Below are 15,081 nucleotides of genomic sequence, written 5' to 3'. Positions count from 1 at the left end.
CAATGATAGTTTTATTTAAACGCATGTCCTAGAGGCCTAAAAGATGGAGAGAATCTCTTCAGTTCCCTCTTCTCAGACAGCCAAGTTCACAAATAAAGGGTGTAGGTTTTATTTCAATATTGGAGGGGGGACACATCGGGTTGGGTCTGGGATCCATCCCCATAACATTTTCAGGGTTAAACATTTCATCTTCTGCATTCTTGTAAATTATTCTGATCCAATTTCTGCCTTTTCTGCATCCATTTAGGGTGGGGATGTCTTTATGTAAAGGGGAACAACATTTAGGCGGCAATTCAAAATATGAAAATACAGTCAAATATTGTGCAGTAAGGCTCTTGGGAATACTTAGCTTTCAAATATGTATTCTCCTGTTGATCAACTTTTCCAATTTAAGGTCTTCCCCCTAAGTCAACACACATGTAGGCATGACTTAGTCTTTCCTCCTCTTGTCATGTTTAGTCAAACAGGAAGCAGGTGAAGCAGGGATTTGGCCTCAAAAGCAGGACACCATTCAGCTCTCATCATTACACAGTTTTGATATATGTTAGATAACTGATGTGGTGAAACAAAGTTTTAAGAATGTAATGAAGTTCTAAGGAAGCGCAGAATATCTAGCAGTATCTCCTCCATTGTCGTGTTGATTCAGTATAGTTAATGCTGTAGGTGACACACAAGAACCCGTTTGGGCCTGTACTGGATGAGACTGAAACCAAGTGAAAACACTTCTTATCAGGCACAAATCTCACCACAAATGTTAACACCTTTGACAAAGTGTAGCTTTCAGTAACCTATTCTATTCTTTTTCTCCCCCTAATAGTGGCCCAAAATCTTGTTGTAGTTGGTATATTTGTGTACCAAATACATTGTGAATGTCAAGAGTTACATTTAAATGTTTGATCAATAGTATTTCTAGGGACAATTCGGTCCATCTTACATAATAATACTTGCCAAAACAATTAAAAAATCTGAGAAATAATTGTAAATACAGAATGAGATGGTTTAGTTCAATGGCAGCTTACTCTACCAAGAAAGTAGAATTTGTATCCAGGGACATAAAATGGAGGGTTTACAAATGCTATAAGATTTTAAAACAGTTTTACTGTTTACATCCTTGCAGGTCGACGCTCTTTGCACATGCAAACCATCTGAAGATGTTGTGGCTGTTGTAAGACATGCTGAACAGGCACCGCAAACATCAGAGTTTGAGGCCAGATGAATTTCTCATAGGCAAGGCAAGTTTCTTATTAAAATGGTTATTTTACGAGAGTGATTCTCAAATTAATCCAACTGTTGATGCATAATCCTTAAACAAGATAGAAGGTGAACAGTCAAGAGTTAAGCTGCATAAAGTGATATTCTTGTCAGTCGAAAAAGGTCTAGTGTGACTTTAGATAAGTCTTGAGGCTTGCATAAATGATCCATTCTCAAACATGTTGACAGAAAATTATTTAAAATGTGTTAACTTTAGCCTCTATATTAGCAGACATTTTCCAACAGCAATTAGATTTTTTAAATGAACATTTCTGACTATATTTTAAGGTCTTCAACTGCCCATATTTGTGGCAACCTGTCAACTCTAATAATGATTCAGAAGGCTTTTAATTGTATGTTGTGTGATGTGAGCTGGTGGCAACTGAGTTTGAGTTTTGTTTAATTTACTGTGTCACAACTCATCAAAAAGTTGTTTCAGAGTCCCAATTCATGTCATAAGACTCTGATTTTAGTCACTTAACTGCATTGTAGAAACATGTGTGTTTGTGTGTGGTTTCTTGAAGATTAAATGAGTGAGTTTTGATGGTGGTTCTCTTGATGTATGTGATACTGCAGTTTAATTCAAGACACATGTACCAGTTTCACCAAAATATACTTTATACCAGTGTATGGTGGATTCTCACCACTTAGAGAACTGGAAAATTCATGTCAAAAGTGAGTGACTGATAACTAAAAATATATACAGAGAAACAAATGGAGGTTCAAATCATTTCCTAAAAAATTATTTTTACTTTTTGGGACTGTAACGAACCAATAAACTATTCAGCATAAACATCACTTTTTGACTACTGACCAGTGGGTTCCTAACTAATTTTCCTAAAAATGGTATATCTTGAAAAACATTAAGACCATTCAAAAGAGGCAAAGGCATAACATATGTCGTGTAGTATAGCCAAAAGGAAACCCTTGGTGGTTGAACTTAAATATGATGGAACTACACTAAATAATTGTGAAGTTATTGAAAATTTTAATTCCCTAAAGTTATGCAGAAGCACATTTCTCCAAAATAAGTGTTGTAGTAGAACCAACAGTGATTTTTGGTGATGCTACACTGTATAAGAGTGAAGTTATTGACTATTTCTGTAGTATGTCTTTTCGGTGTCACACATTTTATCCTTTCCTTGTATACAGCCGTCTGTACACAGATACCAATTTTATTTTTCCAGCTCGGAGGATGACTCATTTTGGTGAAAAATAACTTGTAGCTCGTATCTTACTACAATAGGAAAGAGGCGCTATTTGAAATGGCTCAAACATGGACTGCTAGATGTTGTGCAGACGTCCTTGTAACAATATGACACCAAGCACTGCGATCAAGTGAGCTGTTAAAGCGGGTAAATGTGTGCATGAGTGGGAGAGGAAAATGTTTATGTATTTACTTTTAAGGAACAAGCTACTATCAGACAGATGATGCATGCTACTTGGTGCAATGTTTGTAAAGAATTAGTAATGAATGAATAAAGATATTTGTTTGTAATATATTGCAGTGTGTATGTGACAGAAAACACAGCATCAGTCTAGGTCAGAACAATTGTTTTGTTTCATCAGTTTTTTTAAATATATCTGATATTGTTCTGACACATCTATTCTAAAACAATTCATTCATTATCCAGGTGATACATTCGTCCGTACAGACAGGCAGTGACCAGCCCACCAGACATGTTAGAGTGTTTCATGGTCACTCTGCCATCTGCAGCTCTTTCCAGATGCTCTGGCTGCTCCAGCACAAACTTGCTAGCCAAAACTGATGGGTACACATATCTGGTCCCAAAGTTCCCCTCCAACAGGAAGTCCATTTTAGACTCAGCCTCTTCCACTTCCTGTCCACAGGAACTGACGTCCAACCCCGCACAGCGGACTATTGCACACACCTGCAACAGAGACATGATAAATGTGACAACAGTTTCATTAAGCAGTTTAGAATATCCAAAATTCTTGTTTATACCTGCAGGGCAAAGCGTCCAAGCGTAGTGTGTGTTCCAGCAAATGCTCCCAATGCGTAGAGCTCTTTACCACTGCCTTGTGGTGACCACCGGTACTGCAGGTGACAGCAAAAGGTGCCATTGCACACGTTTACCTCACCCTCTGTCTTGTTTAGGAGGACAAATGTAAAATGGTCGTAAACCATGGTTGAGAAGAAGGTGGGGGAGAAGGGAGGGTCTGATGAAGCAGTTTCTGGATGATGAGAATCAAAACTGCTTTCCTGCTGACAGAATCCAGAGCCTGTAGCTGCAGATGATGTTGACTCAGCCCTAACAACCCCCTCCTCCGTGGCCACACTTTGCCCCATCCACAGTGGGTCTAAAACTGGCACCCTGGCCACCAGCAGCCTGCCCTCCTCTGGGTCTCCTCTCTGGGCGTGGTAGTAGGTGGCAGAAAAAGGAGTGTAGATACCACTTCCTGTGGAGCCATGTGTCAGTTTGTCTTTACGAATGTTGGCTGCTAGCAGGGTGACATTGGCACCCAAGCTGAACGCCCGCTGGAATTGGATCGAGCCCAGTAGGGGGAGGTGGTTAAACCAGGCAGTGGGATAGACGAGCTGTCGCACACCCTAAATGTAGTCCAAAGAGAGGCAGATGTTTGGAAGACAGAAAACCAAAGAGTTGGGTACAGAATTTAAATGTCTGTTTTCCTACCTTCTCCACCAGAGTAATTGTAGGATCGTGGAACAGGATGTCAAAGCAGATCATGATGCCAAACCTCCCAGCAAAAGGTGTCTCAAACGTTATGATCTCGGGTTGCGGCGGAGTGTCAAAGGCCTCCTCAAAGAAGAGGTTTTGTTTGTGGTAGCGCACCACCAGCAGGCCATCTGACCTGTATGAAAGAAGGTAATGTGTAGAGTTCACATAGACAAGTAGGTAATTATGTTTTGGTGCACTTGCTGGACTTCAGCTCAACTACTTATATTTTAAGGTCTACACTTCACCTGAAAACCACGTTGGTGTTGAACTGCCAGCGTCCGTCAGAGGGACAGGAGGAGGAGGGGTCGGTCTGCAGGGGACAGGGCTGCAGATCAGCCATGTTGGCCACCAGGTAGAGGTTGTTACGCCGGGCAATACAGCTCAACTGCTGGAGGACCTGTGAAACACAACCATGTCAGTATGCCCGTTCAATAACAACATTGAATCTGTAAATATGATTGTGCACCTCAGTGTTGTTGTGTCTGCCCGGCTCCGTGCAGGGGTTCCAGCTCTCCTGCTGGGGGTCAGGAATGGTTTCTAGGTAGCCAGAGATGGATGAACGGCTGAAGTCGAAACCCTGAATACCATCTTCTGGAAACACCAGGATCTGGGCACCCTGACCAAGAGTAGATGAAAGCTGAGTATAGTGACTCAAACTCTGTTGTGGACATGAAGCCAACCAAACTTGCTTTGAAATGAAGGGTGCTGCATATGAATTGCCTTCTACAATAGGCATTATTCCTAAAGCATATAAACATTACTTTACAACATAGAGAATGATTGTGGCAGTAACAGGGGTGCAGCCCCTGGGGCCAGTCTACATAGCCTACCTTATATGGTAACCCAACAAAACTATTTTTTCCATTTACTCTCACCTATTTTCTCAAAAATTATTGTTTCCTGAATAAATAACAAATACAACTGGTTGCTTATTAAACCAAGATCAGCGGAGACATTTATTTCACCATCAACCAGCAACCAATGCCAATTAGAGAAAATAAACTAAATGAATAAGCTGATTTCCAACGACATGATTCTGGTAATATGTCAGAATAAATCCCCTGATCACCGGACTTAGATGTTTATAAAGTGTGTAGCCCACATTTGTTCTGCATTAACACTGTCAGTACGCCATTAATGGAGACTTAAGTATTTCTGTCTGCTTGTGAAAGGGCATTGCGATGCTTGGTAGGCCTCCATATGTACGTACTGGATTTGAGTTACATTAGTAGAACAACCAAAACCTTAAATTTAAAAAGGTGTTTGCTTGAGATTCTAAGTTTTTGCATCTGCCCAGCTCATTTATATCTGGCACAAGCGTGCCGGTTAACGCTCTTCTGCGTAACCGAGCGCGCACAGCTTGGATGACCATTTCTGTTACTGTAGTAAAATGCAGTAAACAGAGTAGTTGTGAAGAAGGTAGGCTATAGATGGCAAATAATGCGAAGTTCAAAGTAGATTACTTGCCCCAAAAATACTCAAGTAGGCCTAAATGTAGCTACAATTTAAAAAAGGAACGTGAAAGGCTATTGTTCCTAAAAAACCTTTTGCGTTACTTGTTACTACCCACCCCTGATTATCCGCTGCACCTGACAGAACCAAACATTTACAACTCTCTCCTGGCCGGACCATACCTGCTGAGCGGCCCGGGCAGCCTGCTCCTCGTAGATATCCAGGCTTTTCTGCATGTGTTGCAGGGCAGCGAGGCGGGACAAGGGCCCAAGAGGCCCCGGGATTAGATTGTGCTCGTACACAGCAGCAACATACGTGGAGTCCACAACCGGCCGTGTGTGAACAACGGCCAGTGTTATAGAAAAACTGACGACAACGAACAAAAGCATTGTTTCTTACCTGAGAGTGTGTTGTAGGGGAGTGTTAGTTAGGCTATTTACGAGAGAAAACCGTGGGAGGCACGTCAAACCTTTAAAGCTCTGGGGAGGGACTTATGTTTTATGCAATAGGGGAGTGACCTTATTACATTATAAATAGCCTACGTTTTTCCTTTTTAAAAATAATTATTTTAAACTTCCTATCTCCCACCTCTACATAAACCTCATTGGACCTTACGCCCCACTAACCCCACAGTGCTGCTGGACGATCCTCTCCATCACAGAATTCTCAGAATACCCCATTTACACCTGGTAGGATGATTTCAGCTATATTGGGACAGTTTTTGTGATTCTATGTTGTGATCTGGTTCTTGTCAAACATTTTAAAAATTAACCCAAATAATAGGCCTACATTTCTGTTATCTAAATCCTTAGTTATGTTTGTGTCCCCTCTTGTAAACTCTGCAAAGGTAAAATAATAAGTTATTGGTTTCTTTGTAAACAATATTGTGTCTGTTTGTTCCGGTGTGTTGCCAGAGGTGGGTTGCCGAGTCAAGTCTTAGCACTCAAGTCCCAAGTCCAGACCGATCGTGACTGGCAAGTCCGACTCAAGTCGCAAGTCAATGACCAAAAAGTCCAAGTCTTAAACTTTGAGTTTCGAGTCCTAAACAAGTCATAATGCGCTCTTCACCAAATTTAAAAACCATTTCCAAGTTAAATATAATAAATATATATAATAATATATAAAATAAAATAAAAATGTAGCCTATTGAATGAAGCATTAGCCTGTACAGAAAGACAGAAGAGGTGCAGTTTCACACAACAAATGTTCTATAATTTCATGAATTAAATTAAATGTTCATGTAGGGCTGCTAATTATTTTGGTCAATATTGAATTCACAATTATTTAACAGGATTACTCATTGCCTTAGGAAACATTAAACTATTGAACTTCTAAAATGTAATAACCTATTTTCTTTTTAAAAACTATTAGCCTATAGCCTATATGCATTACTCCAAAATCTAATGCAGCCCATGAAATAAGAAACAATAATCCAACATTATTAACTTAAGCAGCATCTAGTGTGCAAGAGGACGACAGCAGCACAGTTTCACCCAAGTTGACAGCTTTGGGTGACGGATGGGTCACTGAGGGGGCTCTGTGTGTGTGTGTGTGTGTGTGTGTGTGTGTGTGTGTGTGTGTGTGTGTACACGGAGGGGAGCAGAGCAGGTGACAGGTGAACTACTCGAGTTGACGAAGTCACGTTACAGAACGCTGAAATCAAACCATGGTGTTTTTTCGGGAGATGCAGTGACAGAAACCAGTGGTGAGAAAACTATAAGTCTCTATGACGTTAGAAGACGCAGACACAGTGGATATTTACAAGCACCGATCAGGTAAAACAACACTGAACACACCTTTTAGACAGGGACGAGCGGCTCAGCTGTAGCCTAACGGAAAGAGGTGCGCTGGATTTATAAAACAAAACGAGTGTCGTTGTGAAACAGCCCCCGACGCTATTATCATTTTATCTTAATTAACTTGTTTTTATAATTGGTGGAAGCAGCTTCACACAACAGCTGCAGCAGTTTCTCTACACTGTTTCGACCTGACCTTTCTTTTCTCCGTGAGCCAGAGGGTCCAATCACGAACGGCGTACAGGGCCAGGGATAGGAGCCACACGCTCCAGTCTAATTGAGCACCGCGTTATGTTGATGCGCTGCGAAAGTTTATATCATAATTTATATTTGGGCATGGGTGTCAAGACAGCTCAAGCTCAATATTGCTTTCCTTTTTCATGTAGTTCTGTTCTGTATATTTTGGCTCCATAGCACAGAGTAGATGCGTAGATCTATCTACCGTATCTATCTATCTATCTATCAGCTACATCTGGGGTCTCTAAACTGAATGATTTTTGGGCTGCAGTTAAATTAGTCAAATTAAATGCACTCAGCAAAACACTCAAAGTAAAACTGATTGACTGCACTTGCCATTTTTACTTCGACTTTGTTTTTGCCTGAATGTTTAGTGTTGAATTTTAAAATGGCATTAACTGTGTTTGCCCCATGAACCATGTACAAAGAGGCAGCTCCAAACCTGCTGTATTAAAACATACAGGCCTACTCTTAATGTAGCAGAAAGATTAAAGATTCTAGAAATGATTCTAGTTTAAATTTATGATCTATACAAGATAACAATTCGGCAAAGTATGACAAACCATGAATACCCATGTAAAGTGCAAAACAACCTCAATACAACACGAATCACTACTGTACACAATAAATGTAATTGGCAACACTGCGTGCAAATTTTGAAGTCTATTGGTTTCAAGCGTGAGCTTGATCATTAATTTACCAGTGGCAACAGATAATTAACTTACAAGCAACATTATCTGTTGTGGTATCCTCTGTACTTTAACCAGGAGTTGGAGTAGAGTCATCTCCAGCTGCTGTGTGAATGAATTATAATTTAGTCATGAAACATGCATAACATGCAAAGTAGCTAAACCAAGATAAATATACAGTACATGAAGACAAGACAGTGTACTATGATTTAGTGGAAAATTGTAAATTTAAGTGTAAATTAATGTAAATCCAGGGATAAAGACCTTATTTACTTATACAGCTTTAGCTTAGTATGTATTTGTTGAATTTGCTAATCTAACTATATGTAATTTGTTTGTCTTGTTGTTCACATGGACACACAATGTTGTGATGCATTGTGTACGTGTGTCATTAGTTGCCAGTTTTTGAATCAAACAAACGTGATGATCCTCACTTGCTGCTACAGACTACTTTCAGATGTGGTCAGGCATGTAAATCATGACGGATTTACACCTTCCATTTACATGCGGTTTTCCTTAATATGTCAGGATATAGATTGCATTTTAATTCCAGCTGTAAATGTAAATATGTAGTGTCTTAAAATAACATCAGAGACTATGCACAGGATATTGATCACCTCCAACTGATGAAGTGAAAGCGATCTGCATAGTCAGAGGATACATTTGTCTTTCATTGGCCAGAGTGCACATACAAAAGGGGAAGCATATAAGGCCTATTCTAAATAATAGGCCTTATATTTATAAAGTCATTAAACTTAATCATTAGTAAGTGTGAATATAAAAAAATATGGTTATTTAAGGCATAGGGTGGGTCATGCATTGTCCCCCAGTCCCTTAGGGAGGCTCAAGGAGAAGTATTTGTTGCTCCAGGAGCAAGATAATTACAAAAAGTCACACCCCAGTCACCTGAAATATAAGGAACAGTTACACGACAGCACCTGAGAAGTCAGAAATGCTACTAGAGGCAACGGTAAACAGAGCTGACTTTCGTTTGTTTAGAGGTGATAAAAAGCTTCCCTTCTAAACAGTGGTCGTAGCACAGCAGCTTCATGTCTTTATTTGTTAGGACTAATTAGCTAGGCTGAGCTGTAAACCGTCGGGGCCTTAAGCTAATAATGGTGACTAACAAGTTATAGCAGTTATAACCCGTGGCTATTTTGGCTTGAGCAGAACTAAACATGGAAAAGAGACGACCAAACACATTAATGTAGAGTCAGGTACAGAATTTAAATGACTGTTTTGCCAAACCTCCCAGCAAAAGGCATGTCAAATGTTATGATCTCTGGTTGGGGCGGACTGTCAAAGGACTCCTCAAAGAAGAGGTTTTGTTTGTGGTAGCGTGCCACCAGCAGGATGTCTGACCTGTATGAAAGAAAGTACAGTGAACAGTTCACACAAACTAGGGAATTGTGTTTGGGTGCACTTGCTGGACTACTTCTATTTTAAAGGCCTACACTTCACCTGGACATTGGTGTTGAATTGTCAGCGTCCATCAGAGGGAGAGGATGGGAAGGGGTTGGTCTTCAGGGGGCAGGGATGCAGGTCAGCCATGTTGGGTAGATGTTATTGCAACAGGCCATTCAGCTCAACCGCTGCAGAACACAACCAGGTCAGTAGGCTTTACCAACATCAAATGTAAAAGTATGATTGTGCACCTCCGTGTTGTTGTGTGTGCCCGGCTCCGTGCAGAGGTTCCAGCTCCCCCGCTGGGCGTCAGGAATGGTTTCTAGGTAGCCAGAGATGGATGAACAGCTGAAGTCTTAACCTTGAAGACCAACTTCTGGAAAGACCAGGATCTGGACACCCTGAGAGAAGGTGAAGGCAGAGTATAGAGATGGGACAGGAGACGAGCTTCTGTAGTCATGAACGTGACATTAAATGTACTTCCTTACATGTGCATACAGAGAAATACTACAACCACTCCTGATGACTGACTTTACTTGGGAACAGTGACTGCTTTGCAGTAATTTCTTAAACACAGGTTTATGGAATTACCTTTTTATTTAATATTATCCAGATTGTACTTTTTTTTAGTTATTCCACTGATCAAACCGAAATTATCCCTTTTATATAACCCTAACCCTACTGTTTTGTTCAAACAAACGGCTGACGTTAAGGTAAAACAAAGAAAAACACTGTTTCTTCCCCGAGGGGTACATTAATGGTGTAATTAAGAAGGACCACATGATAGCACTTGAGGCAGAGGTAAACAGAGATGACACTTTTCTTTTTGTTGAGCTCCCTTGCAAAACCCTGGCGAAACAGTGGTGTATGCATGTGGATCAACAGGGTGTTAGTGCAGCAGCTCCTTGTCTTTATTTGTCTTTTCAAATAGAGTACAGTCAGTCATAGGCCACAGTATAGCAGCAGCAGTAAACATGGCTTTACTGAGTAAAAGGCCCATAAAATTGATTTAATAGTTAAGTACAGACGCGTGTTATGATGTGAGATTTATCCCTCTTGTTATCTTAAAATTTACTAATATCCTTTATCCTGGGGTCAATTAAACCCCAGCAATTTTAAACATCCAGAAGATGATTATAATTAAAATTGTTACCAAAGTTTATTAATCTTGTACTTTCTGTTTTTTTTGTTGATGACCTAAATAGAGATTTAAATAATATATATAATCCCCTTCCCATCCTCCCTTAGGCCTATACATCCAGAGTACCTATTACACAAGTATGGAAAAGGCAGAGGAAGATCTTTTTGTTGTTTTAATGGTCATTATTTTTATAACCTACAGATTAATAACATTTGGAAAGGATAGGATAGTAACACGTGTTATATTATGAGCATTGTGTCAGGGTTTGTTCCACTGTCAGTGCCATGTATGCAAATATGTCAGATAGTAAAAGGAACAATCATCAAAATGAGTTGACAAAATATGAACGGCATATTCATTTTCCTACAACCCACCATAATAAATTTCCATTTTTGGAAGGCAACATGTCTGCTGGTGGTTGAGAAACAACAGGATGGTCAGCAGTAAGGGTCTCATTCTTCCCAGAGGAGGATGCTTCATAATCCGGGTCCTCAAAGAACTGAGACATAACCTCACTGACAGAATACCTTTGCTTAGAGGTGATCTTTAGTTGAGAGAGAGCACACAGAGCACCAAAAGAAATGGTTAAGAAGGCTGCTGCAAATGTTTGCTCCTCCCCTGTGTTGTGTGAGCTATCACTGTCCTCTCGGAAACCATATTTCCCCTCCCCAATGGCACAGGAAATGTCTAATTTCTAATGTAAACTAGAAGGTAGGTTTATTTGTCACATTACAACAGCTTTAAACGTGAAATTGATTTTTTAACTCCCTTCTGCTACGTAGCAGTAATACAAAAGCAATTATAAAATGGTAAACAGAAATAATATTATAATATATTCAGTGTAACAGTCCTGAGGATGAATTTGGGGTTGGGTTTTTTTTTTTTGGTGGTTCTCACACTCTTACAGGTATAGGTATAGGGCCTTAAAGAGTGAAGTTTTTTAAAGATAAAATTGCATGTTATAGTGACCTCAATATCATCAAAAACAACAAAAACAAATGTGTGTTAAATGTTATATTCGTAAACGGGTCAAGTTGACCCCAAAGAACTCAGATGCATACAAAATGTGTACAGGACGTTGAAAACATATTATCATGTTACTTTTATGTTTACCAGATTGTCCCCATTAAATTAGGAAAAGTCATTAAAGAAAAAAAAGATGTCGGTCATAAATATATTTAGAGACGTTAAACATTGAAAGGAGTCAGATTGACAGTCAAATTGAATTATATTTAAATGTTGGAAAATGCCTGTAATCTGCATCCTTGATAACATTTGGCTGTTGTGCCATTGATGATGATTGATTATTGATCAGTTGTTAATGCAAGTGATTGTATGATCAGATGTCGTCATCCATTCATTCATACTGTTTAGGCTATGTTGCTGTGCGGCAGGTTTGCATTTGCGTGGAGTCGTTGTGTGTCCGTCCCACAGGACTGTACACCTGTCTGTACACCATAGACTGTATATATAAAAAGGTGTACACCAGGGTGCTTTTTGGGGGCAGGGGGGTGGGGGAAACAAAATACTTAGTTATCTAGACTTATCCAGTCTGCTAATTCTGAGATAATGAAGTCGTTATTTCAGAAAAACAAAGCAGGGTTTTTTTCTCTCAAGTAAATGCAGTAAGCCCTTTAAAGGGCTCTGTATAAGATACCACAAAGAGGCTTTTTATTTTACAGGAGGTAGAAGCAACCTGGCAACTAGACGTAAACAAAACTTTTAATTTGAAAATATGTGACAGGAAACATAAGGCACATAACCCGGAACCATTTTATAAATGTGACCTTTTTGTTTTTTAATTTTAAGTCCAGCATGAGCTAGACCTGTGATAAAACTTAGAGATAACTTTGTACTTCTTGCGGACGAATAGTTGTAACCATAAAAGGATAACCTCTAAAAAGGGACTCTTGGTTGTCTGACGTCTGAATACGTTTTTAACCAGGACGTGTATTAGCATTAGCATTAGCACGTGTACCCTGTATTGCAATGTCAACAGCACCAGAAGCACCTACAGGAGGAGCAGATGCCCCAGTGTCAAAACCCAGCCAGATGTTTAAGAACTGCTGGAGCTGTCGGCTCATCTCTGGTGGGGGTTTGATCCTGTCTGGAGCTTATGTGTTCAGTGCAGCCCGGAGAGTGATGCGACAAGGTGGACCTACTTCTATGGGGACTGTTGCACAGATTACATTTGCCGCTAGTAAGTCATGCAATACTCTGGCTTTTTAGGCGTTACATCACTTGTTTTCGTCTTTTAAAATAATAAATGCACACCTGGGTTTATCTTTCAGGTTTGGCTGCATGGGGAATTGTTGTCATCGCTGACCCGGTTGGAAAAGCGCAGAGGAAGACGTGAAGGCTGTTTTTGAAATTCGTGTCAGCATGAAGAGACGTTTAAAATGGACTGCAAGGTGTTCTGCAGATATTCATAGACAATATGACACAAAGCCGAAGGAGCTGCTCTTGAATCTGTAGAAAAGTTATTTTGTGTTTGCGCTGTAGAGTAACACAGGCATCCATTGCTATTATGTGGATGGACCAAGCGTAATGCAAAATTGAAAGCAATATTGGTTTAATTAAAAAATAAAGATCATGAAATTAAAAGGCTTTAAAAGTTACGCATAAAAACATTTGTCATTTTAATGCAAAACCACTTCATTAATATATATATATATATATATATTAGGGAGTATTTGACAATAGAAGAATTATTTGAGTGAAATTTAATTGAATGCATTCTGAGCATAACTGCATTAAATAAAGGATAGCCTAGTAGTGTCAGTTAAGACATTTGCCCACAGCCATCCTGACTAAGAGAATTAAGTAGTCCTCCTGACCACCACATAAGCTTTACAAATATAATAATACAACATTTTCAGTGTTATTTTCCACAGTTTTACAGTTTTTTACAGTTTTATGCAGTGTGGCATTTATTAAATAGCATGGTGTGGGCCCCCAATTCATTAGAATACTTGAGGATCTATCCACAGAAATGCAATATAAGATCCATAACTGTGTTTTCAGTGGTGTATAAAGACCTTACATAATGAACCGTTTTGTTTTTATTACCTTAGAATGAGCCATTTACATCTACAAAACCGCAGCACCCCCTCCGGCAAATAAGTTTTGCATTGGAGCAATTTATTCGAATATAAGAGGTAATATTAGCCTTTATTCACATGGTGTTTAGTTAGTAAAGCGCAGGACTTGCACTTCAACGGTTGTGTGTTTGATCTTGCTGTGGGACAATTTTTTTTTTCCCTCTTCAACAAATGGATTATGCAGCGTTTCTCATGCTCACATTACAGGAAGTGCTGCAGTGTGTGTATTTCAGTGTTTGATCCACATCCATCAACATTTTTTCATTTCACCAGTATGTCCAGGCATAGTACATTTAGGGGAATCCCATTTTCTGATGGCTCTTCCAGATGTGTCAAGCAGCCTACAGTATCTTTAACGTCGTACAAGCTCAGTTCAACTACAAATAAAGCACGACAGTAAACAAGATTCTCGCACTTTTATTTTTTAGGCAAAACCAGTAAAGAGGAAGTGAATAGCACCTCTATTAAAGCATTTATTTATATTCTTGCCACCATCAAAGCACCATCATCTGGCAGCGGGCCAGATATTATTGTTGGCAGGCAGTTTTGGTCCATAATCAGAGAGAATTAATGTGTTTCCCTTGTCAATGTTTGTATAAACTTTATTTAATGTGTGGTTTATAATGGACTGGGGTGCAGAAACAGTGACAGTGTTTCACATTCTTGGCTTACATTTTCCATGTTATCGGTCAGTGGCCAAGTCACAATAACATATGGTTTTACTGAATAATTAAGTACATAATTTCTTTATCTATCTAAAGAAACGTCATTTCTTAACTGGCTACTCTCTGTCTCAGAAGACGACACCTTTTGTGGTAGACTGGACAGTTGGTTGGTATTCGCAACCTCGCCCCTAGATGCCACAAAATGTTACACACTGAACCTTTAAACTAATTTCTCAGTTTTTACTCTGGGCTGCAAACTGACTTTGGCTGGCACTGCTTTTACTTCAGACAGAGAGCCGTCATTAGCAGAAAAGGAACTGCTATGAATGTAAGCACTCAAATTAAAGCCAGCTGTCTTCTGACTTCAGTCTTAGTTACAGATTTAATTTTATATCTAATGTGCTGGACCACAGACCCAACACTGTCCACATACTTACAGACTGCACTGTAGACAGCCAGGAGCAAGGCTATTATCTTATGTCAGTTAGGGGTCTGTCTAATTTTTTTTTTTTTTTAAACTGGGAAACTTCAGCTGCATCAGTAGTGTTTTCATTAATAGAGCACCTACGTAGCACCCATTCACAGAACCTACAAATCACAAATGCAGCAAGCAAACCTACTGAAGACAGCATACACACTGTGG

General features: G+C 39.6%; 1 protein-coding gene and 1 long non-coding RNA gene across 2 annotated transcripts; both read right to left on the bottom strand.

Moving 5' to 3' along the window:
* Window positions 1-1,869: 1,869 nt before the first annotated feature.
* On the bottom strand, window positions 1,870-5,935 carry LOC119906734 (biotinidase-like). Its single transcript, XM_038724072.1, has 6 exons — window positions 5,588-5,935; window positions 4,420-4,569; window positions 4,199-4,350; window positions 3,909-4,086; window positions 3,218-3,823; window positions 1,870-3,143 (listed from the first exon to the last, which is right to left on the bottom strand). The coding sequence occupies exons 1-6, from the start codon at window positions 5,792-5,794 to the stop codon at window positions 2,871-2,873; spliced, it is 1,566 nt and encodes a 521-aa protein (XP_038580000.1). The 5' UTR covers window positions 5,795-5,935; the 3' UTR covers window positions 1,870-2,870.
* A 3,400-nt stretch (window positions 5,936-9,335) lies between these two features.
* Window positions 9,336-9,968, bottom strand: LOC119908095. The gene is made up of 2 exons (XR_005445188.1): window positions 9,589-9,968; window positions 9,336-9,489 (listed from the first exon to the last, which is right to left on the bottom strand). It is a non-coding gene; the product is annotated as an uncharacterized LOC119908095 (long non-coding RNA).
* Between the last annotated feature and the right edge of the window lie 5,113 nt (window positions 9,969-15,081).

The sequence above is a fragment of the Micropterus salmoides genome, unplaced genomic scaffold (assembly GCF_014851395.1).
Source record: "Micropterus salmoides isolate LMB-PRFRI ecotype aquatic unplaced genomic scaffold, ASM1485139v1 Ms_hic_scaffold_17, whole genome shotgun sequence".
Taxonomy (NCBI): domain Eukaryota; kingdom Metazoa; phylum Chordata; class Actinopteri; order Centrarchiformes; family Centrarchidae; genus Micropterus; species Micropterus salmoides.
Note: the sequence above shows the minus strand (reverse complement) of the source record. Positions and strands in the feature narration are given on the sequence as shown.